This window comes from Camelina sativa, chromosome 14 (genome assembly GCF_000633955.1).
Source record: "Camelina sativa cultivar DH55 chromosome 14, Cs, whole genome shotgun sequence".
Taxonomy (NCBI): domain Eukaryota; kingdom Viridiplantae; phylum Streptophyta; class Magnoliopsida; order Brassicales; family Brassicaceae; genus Camelina; species Camelina sativa.
In genome coordinates this window covers 12,050,477-12,076,571 of record NC_025698.1, presented here as the reverse complement: position 1 = coordinate 12,076,571, position 26,095 = coordinate 12,050,477, and the positions used below count along the sequence as shown (strand labels likewise).

Genomic DNA, 26,095 nt, shown 5'->3' with positions numbered 1-26,095 from the left:
TACTGGAAAAATTGACATGATTTTAAAAACATGTCAACTTATTCACAAAAGAATAGTGAGACTGGAGAACATGTGGGGATCACTACTGCTGCTGCAACACCACAGTGGGAATCAAGGGCATTTGAAGAAGAGGAAGTACCATCCTCTGCAACTGCCTTTAAAGAAGAGGAAGTACCAGCCTCTGCAACTGCTTTTCAAGAATAGGAAGTACCAGCCTCTGCAACTGTCTTTCAAGAAGAGGAAGTACCAGCCTCTGCAACTGCCTTTCAAGAAGAGGAAGTACGAGCCTCTGCCACCGATTTTGAAGAAGAGGAAGTACCAGCATCTCCAAGTGAATTTGTAAGTGAAAAAAAAAAACTTAATTCCTTTTAAAATCATTTTAACAAAATCATATAAAATCGTTTTACAAGTGTTAACAATGGTTTTAAAAGAGTTTTCAATGGTTTGAAAAAAAAAACTTAATTCCTTTTAAAATCGTTTTAAAAGTGTTTAAACGAGTTTTTAACAAAATCATATAATCGTTTTCAAAGGTTTTGATAGTGTTTTAAATAGTATTAAACAAAATTTACAACATTTCTAGGTACCTAAAGAAGAGAATCAAGATTATCAACATGAGAAACAAACTGACTTGAGAGGGGACCCAAGTGTTATTCCTGAAGAAAATACCCAGGATACTAATGAAAATGATCCACAAGAGGAGGATATGAATAATGATAAGGTATGTGTTACTTGAATATGATCAACTAATTTTAAAAACCTTGTAAAAACATATTTGAAAATAATTTACATATGGTTAATGAAAATATAATTATTTATGCAGGATGAGAAGCCGAACAGTGTTGATGATGTAGCCAACAAGAAGCGTACATTGTTATATCGGATGACGAAGAATGTATTAATATTTCAGATACTGATGTAGACCCAAGCCAAGAAGAAGCTCCCACTCAACAAGAAGACCCAAGCCAACAAGAAGCTCCCACTCAACAAGAAGACCCAAGCCAACAAGAAGCTCCCACTCAACAAGAACACACCAGCCAAGAAATGAGCAGTTGTAAGTTGTTGAATTCTTTATTATAGATGATTTGCTCTTTTGAAAATGATATAATATTTATTTTTTTATGTTTGTATTAGTGCAAACACCTTCTATGCAGGAGAACACTATAAGTGACAAAGAAATGAAACAAATTGAGGCAGTTATAAGTCGTTGGACTATACTCGGGGACATCAAATATATGCTTTCGTCAATAAATGAAGTAAGTTTGAAAAAATCATATACTTGTTATCATAGGCGTTAATACTAACAAAATTTGGATGTTCTACATTGGAGTATCTTTGGCCAGGAAATAAGTGGGAAAAAGTTTTTCTCATGGATTTGAAAACTAAAGAAGATGTAAGTAAAGTAGCAAGGAAGGCAATGTTAATTCTTCAACCTGACAAAATTCCTAAAGATGTTATTCCACAAATGAGATACCTTGGTACCCAAATGTTTTCAACATTAAAGGTTAGTGAACATCGACTTTTGTTAGATTTAATGCACATTTTACTGTTATTTAATATTAACTTAAATTTTTCTTTTCTTTTGCAGGAGTACAGGGACAATTACTTCAAGAAAAATCCATAATTTGCAGAATTAGCAAATATATAGGTTATGGAAGTTTGCATCTTGCTGGTATATAAACGTGATCGCATCAAGAAGAATAATAAATGGCAAAATATTTCAATGTTTAGTTTGCAAGTAGATTTTAAAAATTTGTCTTTTTAATGTTAAGTTACTTCATTTCGCTTGTAAAACCTTTTAAATGGTGTTAATCCTATAAAACGTTTGGTTTTACAAGAGTATATATGGTTTTAGAAAGTTTTAAAAGGTTTTACAAGTTGTTTATAATGATATAAAACAGTACAACTTGCTTTTTTAAAAGGCTTTACAAGTTGTTTCTAAATTTTTAAAACAGTAAAATTTGCTTTTTTAAAAGGTTTTACAGGTTGTTTATAATGTTTTAAAAGAGTTTATATGGTTTTTAGAAAGTTTTAAAAGGTTTTACAAGTTGTTTATAATGATATAAAACAATACGACTTGCTTTTTTAAAAGGCTTTACAAGTTGTTTATAATATTTTAAAACAGTAAAATCTGGAAAAAAAATTGTTTGAAATTGGAGTTTACAACATAACAGACTGAAATATTTTATTAAAAAGAACAAATACAAGTTGAATTATTCAAGATTTGAAAAATAGATTTGAACTATTTAGGATCATATTTCAGTTTGCTCTCCTAGCGTATTGGTTTGTCATCTCTCTTGCCGTCTCTTCAAACCCTGCCCTATCGGTTTTGTAGAGGTTGGCAAAAATTTTATCGACCTAGTCCTCATCATCAAGCTCTGGTTCAATCAACTTCTCCACTATTGTCTTGAAAAGCCAAATAATCGGCATGGGATGCCAATATGTGGACTTCAACACTCTTAGGTATATAGCACCTCTTTCTGATATGTTTGGGTGAAAAAATTTTGTTTTGAAACAAACCGCATTATTAAGAAATTATATTTAAAAAACTATTGAGTGGCTGCAAAAAGAGGAGTCCTAATACACAGCTTGCTAAATAAAAGGGAGTATAATCAAAACAAATACCTTTGGGGGATTATTTGGGTAATCAAACGGAAAGTGAATACTCATTTTAAACACTCCCCCTTCATATGGGGTTCACCGGTCCGATTAAAGTAGCCTTCCATTTGAAAATGCTGTCATCAACAATTACTAACAAAAAGGCAAACACACTCAATCTCTTTTATCCTTAACAGTAAAACAAAACTAATATGAAGATGTAGGTGTTTACCTGCTGTGACGTTTGTCAAATGATCCTTGTTCAAAGATTTCAAGGCATGTCTTAGATGGGTTGAAGAAAATTGCGACATTTCTGACGGATTGAAGGAAAAAGGTATTAGAAATTGAGGAGTCTGAGAGATGATTTTTACGTTTTCGTGAGACAAAGGTTTGATGTGTAAGTCAAGAGCAAAAAGTATTTATAATACGCGAAGCGTCACTTTGGTTTACAAAAAGTACCCCTTCAACGCGTAATTATAATCGAAGTGGTACTTTTCGTAAACCAAAGCGACGCTTCGCGTATTACCCCTTCAAACAATTACGGTTTTAAGAGCCTCTTCGCCGTTTTGAAATCTTACCCCTTCAGTTCTTACCCCTTCGTTGTTTCGAAAGCGACTCTTCGCATAATACCCCTTCAATCGTTTTCCACAAAAGAAACTTAAGCGATTCGAAATCAAAAGTGGAGCGCTGTTTCTCTCTAGGCTTGGGGTAACCGCGAAAATCCTTTGTAGTATCTTGATTTATCTCCTTCGATGTTCGTAATAAACATTACTAACTGTGCCAATCAATTACGTTTTCACTTGACTGTTTGGTATCCTTTCAGAGGGTGGGCCAAAAAAACTAAATCCGAAAAGCCGAACAGAAGTAATGGATTGAGTGCCAATCAATTAAGGTTTTTAAACGGTTTTACAAAAGTATATATAATTTTTTAAAGAAATTTACAGTTTTTGAAATGTTTTTAAACGGATTTACAAGAGTATATATGATTTACAAGAATGTATATATGGTTTTAACAGGTTTTACAAGTAGCTTATAATGATTTAAAACAGTACGACTTACTTTTGTAAAGGCATTACAATTTGTTTATAATGTTTTAAATCAGTAAATTCTGAAAAAAAAATCAAAGAAAATGGAGTTTACAACACCACATACTGAAATATTTTATTAAAAAGAACAAATTCAAGTTGAATTAAAAAAGAGAGAGTTAGATAGCAGCTACACAACTAGATTTGTTGTGTCCACATTGACCACACCTACTGCATTTGTATTGTTTTGAATTTGTCTTAGCCTTTCCATGCTCCCATGAACTAGCTATTCTCTTTTTCTTTCGCCTGCCATTAGGTATACGAGTAGAAGGTGGCCAAATAGAAGTACTAACACTCTCTGGAATCTCCCAATACTCCATATCACCTACTGGGTGGATGCTCTCTGAATATCCTAAACGCCATCTGTAAAACAAAAAGACGAAGATAAGACTTATAGAACTTTGATAAACCTTCGAAAAACCTTGTAAAACATTGTAAAACCTTTTTAAAACTATTTATAAACAACTTGTAAAACCTTTTAAAACATTGTTAAAACCTGTCGGATCCGTTACTTTAGCAACCTTTTCAAAATCCAATTAAAGAAGAGAGTTATAACCTTTCAGTGAAATGATAATCATCAACAAACATGTTTTCATTGAGATTGACATGTTTGGCAGCAGAAATTCCATGTGAACAAGGGAATTTGTCAATATCAAACATACATCATGTGCATTTCCTTGTGTCCAAATTCACCACATACGTCTGTAAACCTGCGTTAACCTCAAAGACATTTTCATTTACTTGACAAACTTCAAGCCAGCGGGTAGTATTATTATAAGATGCTTTCATCTTATTCCCAACATTTGGAGTAACAACATATGGATATCGATAGCTCTCCTCACGCCGTTCATTAACCATCTAGTCAAAATAGACCTGATTGTCTCAAACAGGCAGACAATTGGATACTCGCGAGTCTCTTTTAACAAGGAGTTAATGGACTCGGCACAATTAGATGTCATGATGTTGTACCGGTTAGAAGGAGAATATGCACGAGACCATTTCCTAATATCAGCTTGCCAAAGATATTCTCCAAGTTCCGGATTACCATTGGAAATTTGACTGAACAAATAATCAAAATCATATAGAGTGTAAGCTCTTGAAGCATCATGAACAACTGGAAGAAAAGAAGCAGAAGCTCTAAATCGTGTTTCCAGGTTCTTGTGCAAGTGGAAAGTGCAGATCCCATGATGAGCAAGTTCATAATTTACTGAAAGTGCAGTTGCAATTGAAGAAGCCCGATCAAACACGAAAACTAGATCATTTTCATCAGGAATAATAGTCTTCAAACACCGCAAAAACCAATCCCATGATGCATCATTCTCAGAATCAACAACAGCAAAAGCAATAGGATACAACTGAAAATTACCATCCTGAGCTGATGCAGCAAGCAAAGTCCCTTTATATTTTGATTTCAAATGGGCGCCATCAATAGAAATAACTTTTCTCATCAACTTAAAACCTCTAATTGATGCACCAAAAGCCAGAAAACCATATCTAAACTTATTATCAGAATCAGCTTTGATGTAAGTGATAGTACCTGGATTCTTCTTTTCTATCATGTGGAACCAACTCGGTAAAACCTCATAACTATCAGCAGGTAAACCCCTAGCAAGTTCTGATGCATGTTCTTGAGCTCTCCATGCTTTTGAGTACGAGACACCAACTCCATGGTCATTCCTAAAAATTTCCATGAGCTATTTAGGTCTGAGAGGAAGCTTTCCTCCTGCAAAATGGTTACTAACCAAACCAACTAAAGTCCTTGCAGATGCTTGGCGATGATTAACATTCCTTAAAGCAGAGTCACAACTGTGCTAACTAATATACTTTCAAACAACAAAGCTATCTGATGCTTTAACCTTAGTTTCACGTAGCCTCCAACTACATTTTTCATCAATACAATGAAAAACACACCTCTTGTTGTCTGACTTAAAAGTATGAAACTCAAAACTATGCTTGATTGCATACATCCGCATCTGACTTCTCATTTATGTTTTGTCTTTGAATAACTTCCCACAAAACAGTGAATCAACATCGATTAGACCAGTTTAGTGTGAAGAACCAGAGGTTTTCATGTTACAAGGAACACTCTCGACATATGGATTTGGTATTGGTTGAGCCTGAAAGTACAAATCAATGAATTTTTAAAAGATTTGTAAAGTATTTAAAAGGTTTTACAAGTGATTTCAAAGGATTTAATAAGGTTTACAACTGTTTTCAAAGGTTTTTTAAAGTGTTTAAATGGATTTACCAAAGGTTTTAAAAGGGGTAATGCCATTGTAAGTTACATGAGTATGAGTAGCAATAGCAGTAAAATCATCATCGAAGCCAATATGTTGACTTGAAGAAGCAATAGGAGAACAATAAAAACGAGGAACACTCTCGACATATGAATTTGGTATTGGTTGACCCTGAAAGTACAAGTGTTTAAAAGGTTTTACAAGTGATTTCAAAGGATTTAATAAGGTTTACAACTGTTTTCAAATATTTTTAAAAGGGGTTGAAAAGGCAATTAAAACATTTATGCCATTGTAAGTTACCTGAGTATGAGTAGCAGTAGAAACATCTATAGCATTCCTAACAAACAAATTTGAGCTAGTTTGATCCTGAAAGGAGATGTAAAGTATTTAAAATGTTTTACAAGTGTTTTCAATGGATTTTATAAGGTTTTGTAAGCAAGAAATAATTAAAAATTCTAAAGTAAAAAGTTATCTGAGTAACAACAGTAACACTCTTAATAAAAGGAGTAGAGCTAGGTTGGCCCTGATAAAGAAACATTCGTCAAATCAGTTACTTTTCTAAAACAATATTAGAAAGAATAAGAGAATGAGTTTACTAAAAATACCTGCTTAATAATCACACAAAAATCCTCAACAGTAACACATAGATGAAGAACTAATCCACTTTGTGCATATTTAACTTTTAGTCTATTTGTTTGATATCAAATAAATAATTTTTAAAAGTCTTTTTTATTTAAAGTTTTTTTGTAAAAAAAAATTATAATAATAACTGCCACATTGTGAAAAATGTAATGTAATGTTGACAGATGTAAAAATATCTATATTTTAAATTTCTTTTACAAGATATACATTAGAATAATAAAATCTGTAAATTCAATTTTTCTAATTACCCCATCTATAGTAGAAAGGATTATTTTTTGATATTTTCACATAAATTAAGATAATGTTTAATGTTTAGTTATAAATACATTTTTTATTTATGAATACATATTTCTCATTACTATTAACCAATAGTAATTCATCAAAATTTAAAATTCTCCATTAATGAATCTTGAAATCAATCTTTGTGATACAAGAAAAAATGTTCCTAGCATTAATTGAAAAAAATTACAGAAAATCAATCTTTGTGATACAAGAAAAAATGCTAAAATATCATCCTTTATGATATAGAGGGAGTAAATACTTTAACTATAATTGCTTCAAAATTTAATTGCAATAGATCTTCTATGATACACATGTCTTTATTTCATTAAATATCACTGTATGTTTGATATCTTACTGCTACAAAAGTGCTATATATATAGAAGACAATAAGACATGCACCCATACAACTCAAAACCATTTATTTTCTAGTGTTACAGAGGTGAACCTTGTATTTGTATAGTAAAATTTCTAGTTCGTTCCTCTAAACTCTTCTCACAATTTAATCATCGTAAAGTTGATTATTGCCAACATTAAAAAACCAAAAAAAAAAAAGAAAAAAAAAAGTAGATTGTTGCCATGTTATTGTGCTATGCATGGTTCACTGCATGCACTTATTTTCTAATTTTTAGTTGTAGAAATTGTGAATTGAGATCATGCAGAATTATGTTTTTTTTGTTGTCAAATATTATAACTTACTTTTACAGAATAGTGCTCATGTGTTGAGATAATTATAGACAATGCAAAAAAATAATTAAAAATCCACTTTTTTGTTTGGAAAATGAAGTTTTGACTGACTTTAAGTAGTCATGGTGGGAAGACGAAGTAAACCGAAGGCAACTAAAGATGATGCGTATGCATATCTAAGCGCTGTGAAGAATATATTTCATGATGAGCATGATAAATATGACGATTTTATAGCAATCATGACGAAATTTAAACCAGTATATATCTATAATGTTTGCAAGATACAAAAAATATATTTGGTTTTTATTCATAGTTTGATTCATTTTAGGGTAGCTTGCACTNATAGTTTGATTCATATATTTTAGGGTAGCACTACATAATTTTTTTTTTACAAAACTAGTTAATTTTGATTTATAATTTCATTGTAGACTTGATAGGAATGCTTGCATTGAAGAGGTCAAGGAACTGCTTAAAGGACATCGAGACTTGATTTCGGGTTTCAATGTATTCTTGCCAAAATGTTTGGAGATCGCTGATTGGTATAACTTAGAGGGTAGGTGATGTAGCTTGTGATTCATTCTCTTTCTTCATTTGGGAGTCATGTATTAGATTTAGCCATTATTATATATATATATATATATATATATATATCAATCTTTTCTCAATTATATAGTCGTGTAATTCAACAAATCTTAAAATGGTGATACAGAGAAGATCAAGTTATTTAACCGATTCGCTGCCGTTGAGATGCTAGACACAACCGGATGATGACATATGTCCAAATACTTTTTAAAAAATCCTACCAATTGATGATTATGTTTATGTAAATTTGGCAACACTGCAATTATTCTAAAAAATACAAAATAGATTGTTATATATTCTAAAAAACTTTTCAACATTCCTCACTCCGCTTGTCTTCTCCCACGTTATGGGTCTCTTCCACGTTATGAGCTCTGCTTGGGGGAAGTGACACACTCATTCTTCCCTATGCAAGAAAATTGAAGGTTATTATATCAGACATATGTGTTAACAGAATAGAACTAAACTAATATCTAGCAGCTTGGTAAAACTTGATAGTAATATTTTAAATTATTTTCGTTTTTTGAGTAACTTGGTAAAACTTAATATCTTAGGAACACTATTTTGTGTTGATTTTTATTTGAAATACTTGGTAAAACTTGGTAGTAATAATCTTACATTCTTTTCGTCTTTTGAGTAACTTGATAAAACTTTGGAATACTATGTTGATTTACTTCGTAAAGCTTGATAAAATTTGGTTGATAAAACATAGTTAACAGACAAGATAAATTATGAGAATCAAGTCTATTGACTAACTTGGTAAAACTTTGGAAAACTATGCTGTTTTACTTCAACAAAAAAAAATGTTCGAGGCATAGAATTGCTTACTTTGAACAAACGCTTGTACGCATCTTGATGGTCTTTGAAAGCGTAGCCGTATTTTACCGTCCGCTCCTTCAGTTTTTCATTTAAAATTTCTGTTTCTTCCTCCATACCAGGAATGTGTCTTATACTCTTCAGCATTTCACTCAAGCATTGATCAATAACATCAAACAAACCAGTTGAAGCTTTAACAATGGCTTTTGCTTGATCAAACAACAATTAAAACATTATCGTTGCGGGAAAGTATTGGCTACATACTTGATCAATATGGAGACATCGTTGTTGGTGTGAGAAAGTGTTGTAGCCATTGCAAGAAGCCCTTCATCAAAGTGTTGCACCAAACGTTTATGTCATGACGTTTCGGTTTGTATCAAAAAAGTATCCAAAAAGAGTGTCAATATCTTAGATTTCAAAAACTCAGCTCTATAATAGCCCAAAAAAAGTGAAGGACATGGTTCTTGGACAAACTACTACTCTGTCATATGTTACTATAATCAGACATATGAAAGAGACTAAAAGAGGTTTTATAGTAAACCGTTTTATCTGGCGATCATATCATCTAGAGACACAGCATCTCCATTGATGTGAGGAAGAGCTGCTTCAAGATACATGCAACTCTCTAAAAACTCCATAGAGTAGCATCTCCCTAAGCCCATGTTATTAATATCTTAAGAAAACTATGTTGTGTTGATTTTTATTTGGCATACTTAATAAAACTTGGTAGTAATATCTTAAATTATTTTCGTCTTTTGAGTAACTTGGTACAACTTCGGAATACTATGCTGTTTTACTTCGTAAAACTTGATAAAAATTGGTTGGTAAAACATGATAAAACATAGAGAAATCTTAAGGGAAGTCTTACAACACATAGATAAAGAAAGATAAGGATGTCTTACAAGAATGATCTCGCTCCTAAATTCAAAATCAAACACACCAAAAAATGACTTAGAACCTTCAATTGCTTAAACATTACCATTAGTTACATTATGAAAAATAGATCAGTTCTTAGGTTATATTCTGAACACGCATTCAACAGGCCTTCAAATATCTAACAAGCATTCAAAAATATAACAAAGTGTTAGGTTGATGATTTACCGTGACTCGTGCGTGAAATGGAAGCAGCTATCATTTGTATGACCTTAAGTACTCCCAATGAATCAGATATCATTGTCGTCATTGCTCCAATTAACCTCACACAAGAAGGTAGAAACACATAGATTACATTGATCAGCCCAACAAAGCGATTCAAGCTTTAAAAGAACAGAACAAAAGCATTGATCAATAACAGAACACAAACAAAAGCACATAACACAAGCTGATTCAAGCTTTAAAAGAACCAAACACAAGCATTGATCAATAACATAAGACAAACCAGTTGAAGCTTTAACAATGGCTTTTGCTTGATTAAACAACAATTAAGACATCATCGTTGCGGGAAAGTATTGGCTACATTCTTGATCAATATGGAGACATCGTTGTTGTTGTGAGAAAGTGTTTTAACCATTGCAAGAAGCCCTTCATCAATATTAAGTGTTGCACCTAACGTTTAGGTCATGACGTTTCAATTTGTATCCAAAAAGTATCCAAAAAGAGTGTCAATATCTTAGATTTACAAAACTCAGCTCTATAATAGCCCAAAAAAAGTGAAGGACATGGTTCTTGGACAAAATACTACACTGTCATACGTTACTATAATCATACATATGAAGGAGACTAAAAGAGGTTTTATTGTAAACCGTTTTCTCTGGCGATCACACCATCTAGAGACACACCGTCTCCATTGATGTGAGGAAGAGCTGCATCAAGATACATGCAACTCTCCAAAAACTCCATAGAGTAGCGTCTCCCTAAGCCCATGGTATTAATATCTTAGGAAAACTATGTTGTGTTGATTTTTATTTGGCATACTTGGTATAACTTGGTAGTAATATCTTAAATTATTTTCGTCTTTTGAATAACGTGGTACAACTTTGGGAAATTATGCTGTTTTACTTCGTAAAACTTGATAAAAATTGGTTGGTATTACATGATAAAACATAGAGAATTCTTAAGGGAAGTCTTACAACACATAGATAAAGAAAGATAAGGATGTCTTACAAAAATGATCTCGCTCCTAAATTCAAAATCAAACATACCAAAACATTACTTAGAACCTTTAATTGCTTAAACATTACCATTAGTTACATTATGAAAAATAGATTAGTTCGTAGGCTATATTCTGAACACGCATTCAACATGCCTTCAAATATCTAACAAGCATTCAAAAATATAACAAAGTGTTAGGTTGATGATTTACCGTGACTCGTGCGTGAAATGGAAGCAACTATCATTTGTATGACCTCAGGTACTCCCAATGAATCAGATATCATTGTCGCCATTGCTCCAATTAACCTCACACAAGAAGGCAGAAACACATAGATTACATTGATCAGCCCAACAAAGTGATTCAAGCTTTAAAAGAACAGAACACAAGCATTGATCAATAACATAACACAAACAAAAGCACATAACACATCCAAACACAAGCATTGATCAATAACATAAGTCAAACCAGTTGAAGCTTTAACAATGGCTTTTGCTTGATCAAACAACAATTAAGACATTATCGTTGTGGGAAATTATTGGCTACATACTTGATCAATATGGAGACATCGTTGTTGTTGTGAGAAAGTGTTGTAGCCATTGCAAGAAGCCCTTCATCAATATTAAGTGTTGCACCAAACGTTTAGGTCATGACGTTTCGGTTTGTATCCAAAAAGTATCGAAAAAGGTGTCAATATCTTAGATTTCAAAAATTCAGCTCTATAATAGCCCAAAAAAAGTGAAGGACATGGTTCTGAGACAAAATATTACTCTGTCATACGTTACTATGATCAGACATATGAAGAAGACTAAAAAAGGTTTTATTGTAAACTTACCTTCTCTAGCGATCACACCATCTAGAAAGACTAAGGTGAAGTCTCTAGACGGTAAGGATCTTATATTGTCAAGGATCTTCCTCATAAACACGTTTCCGCTGGCAGCTGAAACAAGTGGAGAAGATGGGACCAATGGGATCAGCCACGAGGAAGTTAATAAGATCTGATTTTTGGCATCCTTTAATCCTGGAGGAACTTGTGCTGAAAAGTGAGTTCGTCAAAGAGCTGTGAAGGGAAAGAAGGTTAAGAAGAGGAAGAAACGGGAACCTAGCATGCCAGCTTTGGAACTCCGAAATTTATGTCTCTGTGGAATGAACATGATGCTTGTGGGTATTAAAGATGGTTCAAAAGTTGAATCTTGTTTGATATAAGCATGGGAGAATGAAGGCGATGAAGATAGTGATGAAAATAGTGTTCGACGACATCAAAAGGGGATCAATCAAACATGAAATAAAATGAGTTTTTGTAGAGATATAAGAAAATATGTGGCGAATGGGTAAGCGGAAGTCGAGCATGTTCCCGGAAGTGAAGAAAAGGTAGATATCTTGACTAAAGCGCTCGGAAGAAACGTGTTTAAAGAAATGAGGGATCTCATTGGTATGAGAGATTTGGAAGAAAAAGATTCCAAGCTTAAGAAGGAGAATGTTGGCATAAGCTTGAAGATAGCTTGAGGTGCAAGCTATACTAATCCTACCGAGTTATGGAATTAGGATTAATTCTATTTAGGAGTTATCTAAATATGTTAGTTTACCGGTTTAGAATAGGAAAATTGTCAACTCTAGGGTTGAGCCATTGTTATAAATACCAAGAGAGTGTTTCACAAAGTGGTGCGTGTCTTAGGTATTATTGAGAGATACATACAAGGTATGTGGTGTCGCTCCATTAATAAGATAGAGAGATCTGTTGATGGTATTGTTGGAGTTCTACTTCTAGTTAATGAATTTTGGACTTGGTCCCAGGGATGTAGGTTATATGAACCCCGTTAACAAAGCTTGTGTCTTGTTTACTTTTATGCTCTTACATACCGTTCTCGTACTTTAACATATATATCTAGCCATATATATGTGCTTTAGACTAAAGATTTATGACATTCTTGAATCAAAAAAAAAAAAAAAGATTTATGATTTTCATAGTTTTAACTTTCAGCATGTCAGTCTTTTACAAACAAAAGAGATTTTTTAACTTTTAGTCTATTTGTTTGATATCAAATAAATAATATTTACAAGTTTTTTTATTTAAAGTATTTTTTGTGAAACAATTATAATAATAATTGCCACATTGTGAAAAATGTAATGTTAACTTTTAGGTTAAACAAGTTTTGACAGATGCTTAAAAATATTTGTATTTTAAATTGCTTTTACAAAATATACATTAAAATTTGTCAAAAAAAAATACATTAAAATGATAAACTCTGTAAATTAACTTTTTCTAATTAAATACTTTAACTATAATTGCTTCAAAATTTATTTACAATAAATTTTCTCTGATCGACATGTCTTTATTTCATTAAATATCACTGTACGTTTTATATCTTACTGCTACAAAAGNTCGACTAGAATTAATAAATCTTCAAACCTAAATCCCTAGATCTGAAAAAAGATAATTTGGAACCCTAGCTAATACACGCTCTTGTCAACATATCACCATGGAAGAAATCGCCATCAAAGTAATCTTCTTCTGATCATGAATTATATATGTAAGAAAAGTATTATATATATATATATATATATATATATATATATATATATAGAAGACAGCAAGACACACATACAACTCAAAAACCATTCATTTGCTAGTGCTATAGAGGTGAACCTTGTATTTGTATAGTAAATTTCTAGTTCGTTACTTTAAATTCTTCTCACAATTTAATCAATGTAAAGTTGATTATTGCGAACATTAGGAAACCAAAAAAAAAGTAGATTGTTCCCATGTTATTCTGCTTTGCATGGTTCAATGCATGCACTTGTTTTCTAATTTTTAGTTGTAGAAATTGTGAATTGAGATCCTTAATGCAGAATTATATATGTTTTTCTTTTTGTCAGATATTTTAATTTAATTTTAAAGAATAGTGCCCTTGTGTTGAGGTAATTATAGACAAAGTTTAATGCAAAAAAATAATTAAAAATCCACTCTCTTTGTTTGGGAAATGTAGTTTCGACTAACGTTAAGTCATGGTGGGAGGAGGAAGTAAACCGACAAAAACTGGAGAAGGAAGTAAACCGAAGGCCACTAAAAATGATGCAAATGCATATCTAATGGCTGTGAAGAATACATTTCATAATGAGCCTGATAAATATGACGATTTTATAGCAATCATGACCAAATTTAAAGCTCGGAAGTATGGATATATATCTATATTTTTTGCAAGTTACAAAAAAATATTTGGTTTTTATTTCTAGTTTGATTCATGTTAGGGTATAGCACTACATAATTTTTTTTTTTACAAAACTAGATAATTTTGATTTATAATTTCGTTGTAGACTTGATAGGAATGCTTGCATTGGAGAGGTCAAGGAACTGCTTAAAGGACATCGAGACTTGATTTCGGGTTTTAATGTATTCTTGATCGATGATTGGTATAACTTAGAGGGTAGGTGATGTAGCTTGTGATTCATTATCTTTCTTCATTTGGGAGCCATGTATTAGATTTAGCCATTATAGGCTTATAAATAACGTTATAAGATATATGTTCTTTCCAAATATATATATGCATCAATCTTTTCTCAACTATTTACTCTTCTAATTCAACAAATCCTAAAATGGCTATACAGAGAAGATCAAGTTATTTAACCGATACACTGCCCTTGATATACTAGACACAACCGGATGATGACATATGTCCGAATACTTAAGAGTTTACAAGCTTACGTATCTCTGTGTATAAATATTACAAATGTAGGAGCTATTTGTAAACACTTAGGAAGAAATCAAATGAAGTTTCAAAGCCTTTCTTCCTTCTCATTCTGTTCTAGAAATCTTTGAAAAAAAAAATCATAATTCGATGAATTAATTATTTTATGTATATCTCTTTGGCTTTACATACGACTTTTATCATGTTTTTATGGCATGTAGACTGGGAAAGTATCTAGTGGATGCGACTAGCTGGCCAAAAGATGAAATGATTGGAGATAAAAGTTACCAAAACATCTAAAAACAGAAGCGCTGTTAAAAAAAAGAGACAATGGATAGATTAATTAAACTAGTAAGAGTTAGTGGTTGGAGCTTTACAATAGTTAATTAATATATCCGAGAGCTTAAAAAAAAAAAAAAAAAAACTTCTCAACGATTTACCAAAAAAAAAAGGAAATCCTACAAAAAATCTTGACAATCTTTAATTTCTTCACCTGAATTTTTTTTCTACAATTTAATACCTAAATTAAAAGAAAGGCAAAAGTTGGTTTGTCTTTTTCAGAATCAATGATGTATTTTCTTTATTATGAATAATCTTATAAAGTAAATTTACTAATATTTTTGTACCCAAATAAATAAATAAATTTTGACAAAAGCTAAGAAAGTAAATTTACTAGATATATATATATATATATATCTTGCTTATTTTAACTTTTAAGATTTATGACATCAATACTTTTTTTGGAAAATAAATTAAAGCTTCAACGATCAACCTTAAAACATGGGAGGAGGAAGTAAAGATGTGGGTGAAGGAAGCAAACCGAATAAAACTAAAGATGATGTGTATGCATATCTTACGGCTGTAAGGAATCATTTTCACAATGATAAAAAAAAGTATGACGACTTTGTTAAGATCATGCATAATTTTAAAACTCGGAAGTATGTGATATATATATTTATAGTTTCTGAAAATTTTGATATAAAATTCTAATTCAATCTTTATTGGGGTTATACTCTTTTGTTAAAAAAATAATTAATATTGATAATATAATTCCATTGTAGTATTGATAGGGATGATTGCATAAAAAAGGTGGAGAAACTGCTTAGAGGACAACGAAGCTTGATTTCGGGTTTCAATGCATTTTTACCAGAGAGTTTGGAAATCACTAATTATTACTCTGGGGCAGGACAGGGTCGGTGATGCTTTGGGATTTTCTTCGTTCGTCTAAACCAATAAATTTGTTCTAAACCGAATAATTTATATAGGAATTATGATTTGGGTTTAGCTAATTTATTTTATAAATAAGACTATATAATCTTTGCTCTTGTCAAATTTTTAATTATCGATCTCCTTTTAACTCTTTAATTTTATTATATAATCAATACAATTCTCCCGCCTTTGTATTGAAGGAGAGACTGACACATTATTTAAAATCAATATGCAATCAAATTAAAATAATTAATACCGCTAACCACAATATTTGGTGACTCACTAGGTTTTATCTTGTTGTCTTCGTCCTGCGATCTCGTCACACGGTGGTGTTCTGTAGTTGGTTTGGGTTCCCCAAAGATTCCAATCTTAAAAGAGTTTGGGTTTCAATCCATAGTATCATTTCAATTTCGTTGGTTTGGGTTTGGATATTGAAAGGGTTTTTGTGTTATCTATTTCTAATTTTGATCGCATATAGTTACGAATTGCTCGAAGCTGTTTTAGAGATAGAGATATTTGATGTGATGGAAACATGTGTCATATTCGGACCAGGAGTTTCTGGGTTACAGTTTTGTTTACGATTTGAAGTTGGTTGTGAAATTGGTGTAGGTTTTGGCAATAGTGTTGGAAGAGGAGCTGCTTATGATCACTCTCGTTTTGTGGAATTGGTGTAGGTTTTGGCAATAGTGTTGGAAGAGGAGCTGCTTATGATCACTCTCGTTCTTATTGTAACGTTGGGAAGCCATCTTTGTGAGTTAAAACTTCTTGTTTTTTTGTTTTTGGTTTGAGTTTTAGTGATTTAGGATTTGAGATGATGATTTTGGACTTGTTGATTTGTTGACAGGAGTGAAGTTGATTCTCTTATTGATGAACTTGTTGTTAGTACCAAGAAGCTTGTGAAAGCTACTACAAAGAAATTGACAAGTGGATAAAATGATGAACATTAGGAAAACTTTAGCTTGTTGCATTGCAGCTGTTAGTGTTGTTTCTATGTTCTTTAGATCAAGAATGTAGGGGGCTAGCTAGGTATAACGTTCATATCTGACACCCCTCAAGAATCAGTGCCATAGTAGGTTTTAGCCTCTCCAGATTGTGATGCTCGGTTGCTTATAGTCCTTGTCCTAGGTCGTAGATAACTTAGCTTTAGTTTTATGCTGCTTTAAATTTCCAGAGTCATACATTATCTAGTGAAAGTTAAAACATATTCACCTTCTTGGATGCATTGGGTGTTAATAAATAGGCAGTTTGCTTTATAGTCTACTTCAATAGCCTATCAAATTAAAACAATTAATTTAGATCAGCATTTTTTTGCTACGTGGACCAAGGAATTAAGTGAAGAACAAAGAAGCACGGGTAAAGAGCAGCCATGGACGAGAGATGATAGGATTTTTTCACTCACAAATCCTCTACAACAATAAGAGAGATTGCAATCTTATTCAATAGTTTTCTTAATCTCTTTGTTCTAGATTCAATTTTGTAAGCTTTGTTGATTGATCGATTTTGGCAGTCATTAGATAAAACATCAATATCTTTGACCGCGGGATGTGATTTTTTCATCAGATTTGTTACGCGAAGGTCTGTTTTAGTATACAAAGATTTCAATCCTGTGAAGTCTCATGTCCTTGAAAGCTCTTGACAGGTTCATGAGAAAACATTTTGGTCTTCTTAAATATCTTTTGTATGTGTCTGTTAGGTACTTTCAAACTCTCACAGCAGTTTCCAGAAAATTATCCAAATAAACCACCAACAGTTCGGTTTGTTTCACGGACGTTTGATAAGAGGGCACATGTGAGAGGCACATGTGAAAAGTAAAGAGAATCATGTGAAGGATAGACTATAAATAGAGGTTGAGAGGAAAATTATAGGATCATCCTGCGTGATCATTGATGTGTTAAGAGGAATTAGAGCTTATGTGCTCTGTTCTTAGGTGATGAGACTGGAGAACTGTAACTCCAACATTATCAATTAGGGTGAGAAGAGATAAGAGAGAAGAGTTTGTATGTTCAATCTTATCAAATGGTGCGGTGAAACTGTGATCGGAGGGTCAACGCGAGTGAAGGGTTAAAGTTCAACGAATTGGGGATTCTGACAATTTGGGGATTTTGATTGCAATGTGTCTCGAGGGATTTCCTATCTTCGATGGTGTTTCCGTTAAACTACGACCATGGATTTCATGGCTGGAGGATTTCTTTGTTCAAGAGAATTTCACGGCGGATGAGAAACTGAATCTTGCACAGAGTCTTCTCAAAGGTGAAGCTCTCTTGTGGTTTCAACAGCGAACACGAGTATGTGGATTTTTTTACAGTTGGGGAATGATGGAGTTAGCCTTGTTGTTGTGATTTGGTGACAAAGATGAAAGAAGCAGACTCATTCAGGAGTATAGAGAAGAAAAACCAATTGAAGTCTCGGAGAAGAAGAAAGAAACGCATAGCGACGGGGATTTGTGTTTTGAAAGGCAATCCTTGGACGTGGAACACACTGCAATTGCAAACACGATTCTTTCATCACCGCAGGTAAACATTTCTGATTCAGTGCTCAACATAATAATGGAACATCCGAAAGATAATTCACTTTTGAGCAAGAACGAATCAACGTTGATGATGGGCTATGGAGATGGTTTGGTCAAGCCAGTCGAAATACCTATTTTCAATGGAGTTTATTCGTGTATTTGGATTTCGAAGGTTGAAAGATTCTTTCGTTTTTCTCAAAATAATGATGTGGAGAAGATAAGTTTGGTGTCGTCGCACTTGGAAGGAGATGCTTTGAGTTGGTTCACAAATGTATCCTTCACAAATTAGAAGGATTTCAAGTCACGATTGCATGTTCGGTTTAGGAACGCCAAGCCTTTAAGCCCGTCAATACAAACTTCTGATTATGAAGTGATTTTAGTAAAAGATTCAATGCAAGAATCAGATTCAGCTGAGGAGGAGCATGAGTTGATTGAGACAGGTCTTGGTCAGCAAAAAGCTTTGATTTTTAAAGATGAATCAAGGAACATTCTTGAGGATTTACCATTGGATGTTTTAGAGTACAATCGACTCTCGTCACCTACTAAAGGCAGTGTTGCTTGGATGGTTCAGAAAGAGAAACAGTTACATGGTTTGGATATCTCGGAAGTGGTTGATTGTCATGAGAAGCCAGCAAGTATAACGACCAGCAGTTATTTTGAAGATCATTTGTTCGATATAATGCTTTTAAGAAGGTACAATTTACTATGAAAGAGACATGAACTGAAGTCTTCCAAAACCTGGAAATTCAAATTCAAGGATAGGAATTTGGTTGGATCAATGAAGCTGCTACAGGATTCACAGATCATGGGACAACTTAGTTATGATGGCTGTAACTTGGACAAAGAGAAGTTGATGTTCTGTAGCAATTTAGTAATCATGGCTTATCAAAGAGGATTGACAGGTGTGAAGCTTAGGACTGTCTCTGGAGAGTGTACTGCTAAAAATGTTTTTGAGAGATTTCACAAACTTACGCATATAAAACATAAGGGTGTATTTCAGCTTAATGACCATGCATCAGTTGAAGACATTGTCACAAGCTCGGAGGAACTAGTAACCATCGTTTTGTACAAGAGAGGTTATTTTTCAGTGTGGCATTGTTGGAGAAAGAAAAAATTGGAGCAGTTTAGCTTGCAACTACGGATGACCTGCAACTTTACGGTGATGCTATGGTGCGTAAGATCAATGTGTGTGCAGCAGCAGCTCTACTATGGCAGGAAACAGAACAAAGAGCATGGATATGTGATTGTATACAAGTTCCGAATCAAACGATATGATGATGTGTGGTGGTCTCAGATTGGGAAAGTCATTCAACCTGCAACTTCTGCATATTTGTCGTTGGCACTGCCAATCATCCCAACAACTCCGCCACAGCTTATCTTCATGAAGATGGAGCATGATTTTAACATTCAAAGTGGATCCGTTTCTCAGGAGCAGCTCTACCAGTGCATCAACGATTCTATTCTCTACTGCAGTCACTGTTTTTCCATCCTCAGTACAATTGTTACATCACAGCTTGAGGACAAGCTGTTTTGAAAGGGGGGAGTATTGATAAAAGGGCACATGTGAGAGGCACATGTGAAGAGTAAAGAGAAGCATGTGAAGGATAGACTATAAATTCAGGTTGAGAGGAAAAATATAGGATCATCTTGCGTGATCATTGATGTGTAAAGAGGAATTAGAGCTTATGTGCTCTGTTCTTAGGTGATGAGATTGGAGAACTGTAACTCCAACATTATCAATTAGGGTGAGAAGAGATAAGAGAGAAGAGTTTGTATGTTCAATCTTATCAACGTTTCATCCAAACAGTAAGTTAGAGATTACCATCATCTTATCTTATTTTTTAGTGCATGTGATTTACAAAACTCACACTTGGTCAATGTTGTGCAGTTTATGCTTGGACATTCTCCAAAACAATGGAGTCCAATATACGATGTCTCTGCTATACTAACCTCCATTCAGGTATATATATACAGAAATGTCATATTGAAATGCTATTCATATCTTGTTTCTCAATAAAACCGTTGAGTGTTGTTGAATTTCATACTCGTGCTCATGAGTGGATGTTCTGTTCAGAGGAATTGGACAGTGGCAAGTTGTCGAGACTTCTCAGGCCGCTCGTCTCATAATGGTAAGCTTTATGTGGTAAAGCCTCTTCATATTCACCATGTTTTCTCCTTCATCTGCTTGTAGCATGAGAACATAAACAAATCTTAATTTCCTTGTGTAAGGTTTTTCTCGACAGTAGCCATAGTGGCGCCACCATGGAGGATACAGGTACAGTCTGCATTTTTTATTATCTGATTCATTTTGTTTTTTTTGATCAACCGATTATCTGATTCATTATGTTTTCTATTTTTTGATTACTTTTATCTTGTAATTTTTTTTTTCAGAATGATGACACAACAACTAACAACAAATGATGATGATGATGATACAATTTGTGGTTTTGTTTCATCATTTGATGTTTAAGAATCAGACAATTAATTTTATCAAAGTTGTTATCATTAAATTTAATATCATCAGCCAAAATTATTTAAAAGATCGAAACAACTAACAATTATACTGGTATTCCAATGCATTGTGATACAAGAAAAAAAATGATTTTAGTCTATAATTTCATTACCATAAAAAAAAAATAACTAACAACAAATAATAACAAAAACCTAAAATCGAAAATATTAGTAATGAACATTGTCAAAAATTATATTAATAATGATTTTTCTAGTACAAAAAATGTTTTATAAATAATTAAAACAAAAACAAAATAAAAAAACAATGCAGTGGCGCGGGTACTATCCTAGTAAAACCAAAAATGTTAGAATTTCAGATATTACGAGAATAACGTATCCTACGTGTTGTTTTCAAATTTATAGTAAAATCATGTTTTCCGTCATAATTAAGTTACTGATAATATTAGAACTGTGGAAGAGTGTGTATAATCTTTAACAAACAATGATAAAATTAAAACTGCAATAATAATAACAAAAAGTACAACTAAGTTAGGCCTTTGGACTCAGTTGTTTATACCATTTCTTTTCATATAAATATATTCAGAGAAAATCAAAACAATGACTGGATAAAGCTTGAGCAAATGTTAAAATCAATAAAACTTACCAAAACATCTAAAAACAGAAGCGCTAATTCATATACTCAAAACAGTTTGTTTCTTGAAATCTTGAAGTCCGCAAAAACGAAGCTTCTTCCTCGTCGGGTAACTATATGATCACCTTCTTCTTCCTTTTAGGCTAGGTGAAAGATCGAGTTTTGTTTAATCTGGTTCGTTGCTCCATCTTTCATTTGATTATTTTCTAGTTTCATTCTTGTTCAGCCTTGTTGTTGGTTTTTTTTTCCTATCGAGATTGATTCTAGATGTTCTTAAGGATCTTGTTCGATGAAACTGAAGATGAAAATTACATGCATCATCCAAATCGTTCGCTCAGTTTCACGTTTCTTATACTACACGAACTGAGTTCTTAATCTATCTTGACGTTGTTGCTGTGGATGAAGTTTCTTGAATTCTTAAGTCAGTTTCCATACCATGGTTGGAAGAAGCTTACGACGGGATGTAACTATGAATGAAGCTGTTTCATACCTAACTACTGTGAGGAAAGCATTTCATGATGAACCTGGAAAATATGCCCAGTTTCTCAAGATAATGCATGATTTTAGTGCTCGAAGGTATGAATTGCTCTGTCCCTGTTATGTTTAGATTAACTGCTCTTAAATAATCTACAGAGAAGACATATATGAAGTGATTCTGATGTTATTGTTATCTCTGTAGAGTCGACACAACTACTGTCATTGCAAGGATGGAGAAACTCATGAAAGATCACTTGGATCTGCTTCTTGGTTTTAATGCTTTCCTTCCAGCTGGATTTCAGATAACCATCCCACCCAAGGCTAACAACGAGTTCGGCCAGTTTCGAAATGTGGCTGGAAGAAGTGTATCACCGGAGGCAACAACTATGGATGATGCGACTTCATACCTCACTGCTGTGAAGGAAGCATTATCTGACGAACCTGCAAAATATGCCGAAATTATTAAGCTCTTGAATGATCTTAGAGCTCGTAGGTATGAATTCTATTGTTTTATCCATGTTATGTTTTGTTTTCTCAGTCTACACACAACAAACCAGATTCTGATTTTACTAAGTCTCTTTGTAGAGTCGATACCGCTAGTGTCATTGCAAGGGTGGAGGAACTCCTGAAGGATCACCAGAATCTGCTGCTTGGTTTCAGTGTCTTTCTTTCAGCTAAAACGAATTTTATCAGGAAGCTTAAGGTATAGAGAAATGCTTAAATGGTAAACCAAGCCTGAGAATTAAGGAAAACCATTTTGATGTTTCCTACAAGTTAACTTGTGGTTTAAGTAACAAGATTTTCAATATGCAGGCAAGGTTTCAGGGTGATGGTTGTCATGTAGTTAACTCAGTTCTCCAGATATTGAGAATGTACAGAGAGGGAAACAAGTCCAAAGATGATGCGTATCAGGAGGTAAGGTTCTTTGAGGGACACTTTGTGAGTTGCACTTTCTTAGTTCTTTGGTTTTGATTTGCTTTGTTATCTTTTGCAGGTCTTTGTACTTCTTCAGGGTAATGACGATTTAGTCATGGAGTTTTCAGAGATTTTCAGTGGACTCACCTATCCATCAGGGTCAACCTCTACTAGAGAGTAGAGTCTAGAGATATCTAAGGGCATTGGAAGACTGTCTCTGCCTTAAGAGATAAAAAGAGCAGAGCTGTGTACATTTGGGCTATGTAGACTTTGATTAGTTAATCTTTCTTAGAAACTGTAGAGGTGAAAAAACTCAAAACACTTAAAAACAGAGTTCAACGTAGAAACAAAAACAGAGAGGAATAGAGAGCAAACTCAACCCAATGACTTGGCCAAAAAAAATACAGAGCAAACTAAACAAAACTCAAGTCAAATAACAAATGTGTTTTCTAATTTAAGTAAATCTGATGTGAACTACGAAATTAATATATGATTTTATGAAAATGTTTTTTAATTAATTTATCTGATAATTGCAAACAAAAGTCGATAATAAAAATATAAAAAGAATATGACATTCCCCACTATATATATAGACTCGTGAATAAAAAAAATCAAATCAGTCTTTGAGGTTTTTGCTTTGCTCCTAGAAATCTTGAACTCCCTATACGCTGCGAAGACGAAGCTTCTTGTTGCTCTGCTGGTATCGGTAAACCAAACTTCGTTCCTGTTTCGATTTTTATTTGTTCATTCAATTGAAATGTGAATTCATAGGAAGATTAGGGTTACGATCAAGTTTTCTGGTTCGTTGCTTTCAAATCCTTCTTTAATTACAACGTCTTCATCGTTGAGAATTACATTGAGGCCTTGAATCTGGTTTTGATTAGGGTTTTGACTCAGAAGAATGATATCGCATTATAAATTTAGTCGTTTTCCTTTACTGATATTGAGGAATGAGATTGATAGTTTACTGCACTTGGCTCTGTTTCTTGAAAGATTTTAAAGAAATAGCTTTGGGATAGTAGATGGATTCAATGTCAATGATCTGATCGCTTTCTTTCGATGATAAAAAAAAAATGTAGATAAGGCCAATTTGACACCATGGCTGGAAGAAGCGTAACTCCCAAGCCAACTAATGTTGATGCGATTTCATACGTAAGGTCTGTGAGGGAAGCATTCCATGATGAACCTGCAAAATATCGAGAGTTTATCATGCTCATGAAGGATTATAATCGTGGGTATGCATTACTTTCTCCATGTTATGTTTAATTTTTCTCAATCTAGACAACAACAACACACACACATGTGAACTACTTCTGATATATGTTACATGTCTCTTTTGTAGAGTTGGTGTCAATACTGTCATTGCAAAGGTGGAGGAACTCCTTAAAGATCACCGGAATCTGCTTCTTGGTTTCAGTATCTTCCTTCCAGATGGGGCTACGATAACCATCCCTCCCGAGGCTGACAAAGCAAGAAGCACACCATCGACTCCAATTAAGGAAGATTTGGATTCATACCTTACTGCTGTGAAGGAAGCATTTCATGATGACCCTAGAAAATATGACGTGTTTTCCAAGGTACTTTGTTATATTAGACAACATAGGTATGAATTATTTGTATCCCTGTTCAATTTTTGTTTGCCCTTAATCTCAAGTTTCACACATTGTGAATTGATGATTCTGATGTTATTGTTCTCTTTGTAGACTACTCAGTATTTCTGGTGGTGGCATTGAAAGCTTGGAGCACCTCCTGAAAGATCACCAGAATCTGCTTCTTCGTTTAAATAACTTCATTCCAGCTGAGACTCAGAGAATCCTCCATCAGCGGGCTGAATCTGATGATAACAGAAGAAAACGTAGAGCGAGTTTTATTGGCAAGCTTAAGGTATAGAATGCTAAAATAGTATAAAACTAATCCTAAGCAATTTTACCATTTTGATGTTTCATCTATGCTAACAAATCCGTCAATGTGCAGGCTAGGTTTCAAGGGGATGGTCGTAGTGTATATGAGTCATTTACCGAGATACTGAAAATGTACCAAGAAGGAAACAAGTCCAGAAAGGAGTTTTACAAGGAGGTAGGGTTTCTTGGGTGGGACACTTCGTGAGTTGAACTTTCTTAGTTCTATTAGGTTTGATTTGTTCTGTTATCTTTGCAGTTCTTTGAACTTGTTCAGGGTCATGAAGATTTAGCCATGGACTTTTCAGAGATTTTCAAGAGTTTCAAGAGATCCACTGATCCATCAGGGTCAAACTCTGCTAGAGACAGCTGAGCACTTTAGAAAGACCTCTCTGCTTTAGTTTAAGATGCTTGAATATAATGTTTGGGGTATAAGAGAAAAAAAAAAATTTAGTTCTTTCTAACGACAAGTGACTGTATAGTTTCATTTGTAAACTTTTTTGAGTTTATTTCGATCCTATAGAGAATATGACATCATGATATGCACATATGCTTCTATATTTCAGGTGTGTAATGATTGTATTGTTTCATATATTATAGAGGTTTGAGTTCAGGTTCTGGCATCGCACATGTGCATATGTTTTTTTCTATTAAATATGATTTTGGGGTCATCTTTTGTTAGAAACCGAGAGGGTAAATAGTCAAAAGTCAAAACAGAGTTCAACGTAGCAACAAAAACAGAGAGGAACATATCCTAAACTCAAACTTTAACATATATGATTTTATGAAAACAAAAATTTAATTAACTTATCTGATGATATTATATGATTTTATGAAAACAAAAATTTAATTAACTTATCTGATGATATTATATGATTTTATGAAAACAAAAATTTAATTAACTTATCTGATGATATTATATGATTTTATGAAAACAAAAATTTAATTAACTTATCTGATGATATTATATGATTCACTTCAAAGTTGCAAACAAAAGTCGATAATAAAAAGAATATGACATTCCCTACGTACTATAAATATACACTCGTGAATAAATATTCAAATCAGTCTCTGAGGTTTTCGCTTTGCTTCTAGAAATCTTGAAGTCCCTTTACTCTGCGAAGACGAAGCTTCTTTGTTGCTCTGCTGATATCGGTAAACTATACTTCGTTCCTCTTCCGATTTATCCTTGTTTCGTTTCAACTGAATTGTGAATTCACCCGACGATTAGGCTACGATCGAGTTTTTTGATTCGCTGCTTTCAAATCCTTCCTCGATCTAATGAAGCG

The 26,095-nt window shown here is 33.3% G+C and overlaps 3 protein-coding genes and 3 long non-coding RNA genes across 6 annotated transcripts; 5 read left to right on the top strand and 1 right to left on the bottom strand.

Annotated features, from left to right (window-relative positions):
- Positions 3,800-5,371, bottom strand: LOC104743500. The gene is made up of 3 exons (XM_010464572.1): positions 4,554-5,371; positions 4,343-4,390; positions 3,800-4,043 (listed from the first exon to the last, which is right to left on the bottom strand). Exons 1-3 carry the CDS (start codon positions 5,369-5,371, stop codon positions 3,800-3,802), a joined length of 1,110 nt encoding a protein of 369 aa, XP_010462874.1.
- Positions 13,607-14,574, top strand: LOC104741119. Its single transcript, XR_760278.1, has 3 exons — positions 13,607-13,650; positions 13,997-14,182; positions 14,325-14,574. It is a non-coding gene; the product is annotated as an uncharacterized LOC104741119 (long non-coding RNA).
- Positions 16,176-20,435, top strand: LOC104741117. The gene is made up of 3 exons (XR_002035053.1): positions 16,176-16,654; positions 16,749-20,219; positions 20,302-20,435. It is a non-coding gene; the product is annotated as an uncharacterized LOC104741117 (long non-coding RNA).
- LOC109128616 lies at positions 20,489-20,928 on the top strand. The gene is made up of 3 exons (XR_002035054.1): positions 20,489-20,542; positions 20,643-20,688; positions 20,805-20,928. It is a non-coding gene; the product is annotated as an uncharacterized LOC109128616 (long non-coding RNA).
- Positions 21,986-23,089, top strand: LOC104743499 (paired amphipathic helix protein Sin3-like 3). Its single transcript, XM_010464571.1, has 5 exons — positions 21,986-22,092; positions 22,196-22,486; positions 22,579-22,696; positions 22,807-22,908; positions 22,988-23,089. Exons 1-5 carry the CDS (start codon positions 21,986-21,988, stop codon positions 23,087-23,089), a joined length of 720 nt encoding a protein of 239 aa, XP_010462873.1.
- LOC104743498 (paired amphipathic helix protein Sin3-like 6) lies at positions 24,007-25,099 on the top strand. Its single transcript, XM_019235496.1, has 5 exons — positions 24,007-24,143; positions 24,251-24,511; positions 24,612-24,792; positions 24,883-25,010; positions 25,066-25,099. Exons 1-5 carry the CDS (start codon positions 24,007-24,009, stop codon positions 25,097-25,099), a joined length of 741 nt encoding a protein of 246 aa, XP_019091041.1.

Coding starts and splice junctions, on each gene's coding strand:
- LOC104743500 (XM_010464572.1), bottom strand. CDS start 5,371: ATGGAAATTTTTAGGAATGACCATGGAGTTGGTGTCTCGTACTCAAAA. Junction 4,391..4,553: donor TGCCTGTTTGAGACAATCAG/GTCTATTTTGAC, acceptor AGGTTAACGCAG/GTTTACAGACGTATGTGGTG. Junction 4,044..4,342: donor CACAAGGAAATGCACATGAT/GTATGTTTGATA, acceptor TTTGTTTTACAG/ATGGCGTTTAGGATATTCAG.
- LOC104743499 (XM_010464571.1), top strand. CDS start 21,986: ATGAATGAAGCTGTTTCATACCTAACTACTGTGAGGAAAGCATTTCAT. Junction 22,093..22,195: donor CATGATTTTAGTGCTCGAAG/GTATGAATTGCT, acceptor TTATCTCTGTAG/AGTCGACACAACTACTGTCA. Junction 22,487..22,578: donor AATGATCTTAGAGCTCGTAG/GTATGAATTCTA, acceptor GTCTCTTTGTAG/AGTCGATACCGCTAGTGTCA.
- LOC104743498 (XM_019235496.1), top strand. CDS start 24,007: ATGGCTGGAAGAAGCGTAACTCCCAAGCCAACTAATGTTGATGCGATT. Junction 24,144..24,250: donor ATGAAGGATTATAATCGTGG/GTATGCATTACT, acceptor TCTCTTTTGTAG/AGTTGGTGTCAATACTGTCA. Junction 24,793..24,882: donor GTTTTATTGGCAAGCTTAAG/GTATAGAATGCT, acceptor GTCAATGTGCAG/GCTAGGTTTCAAGGGGATGG.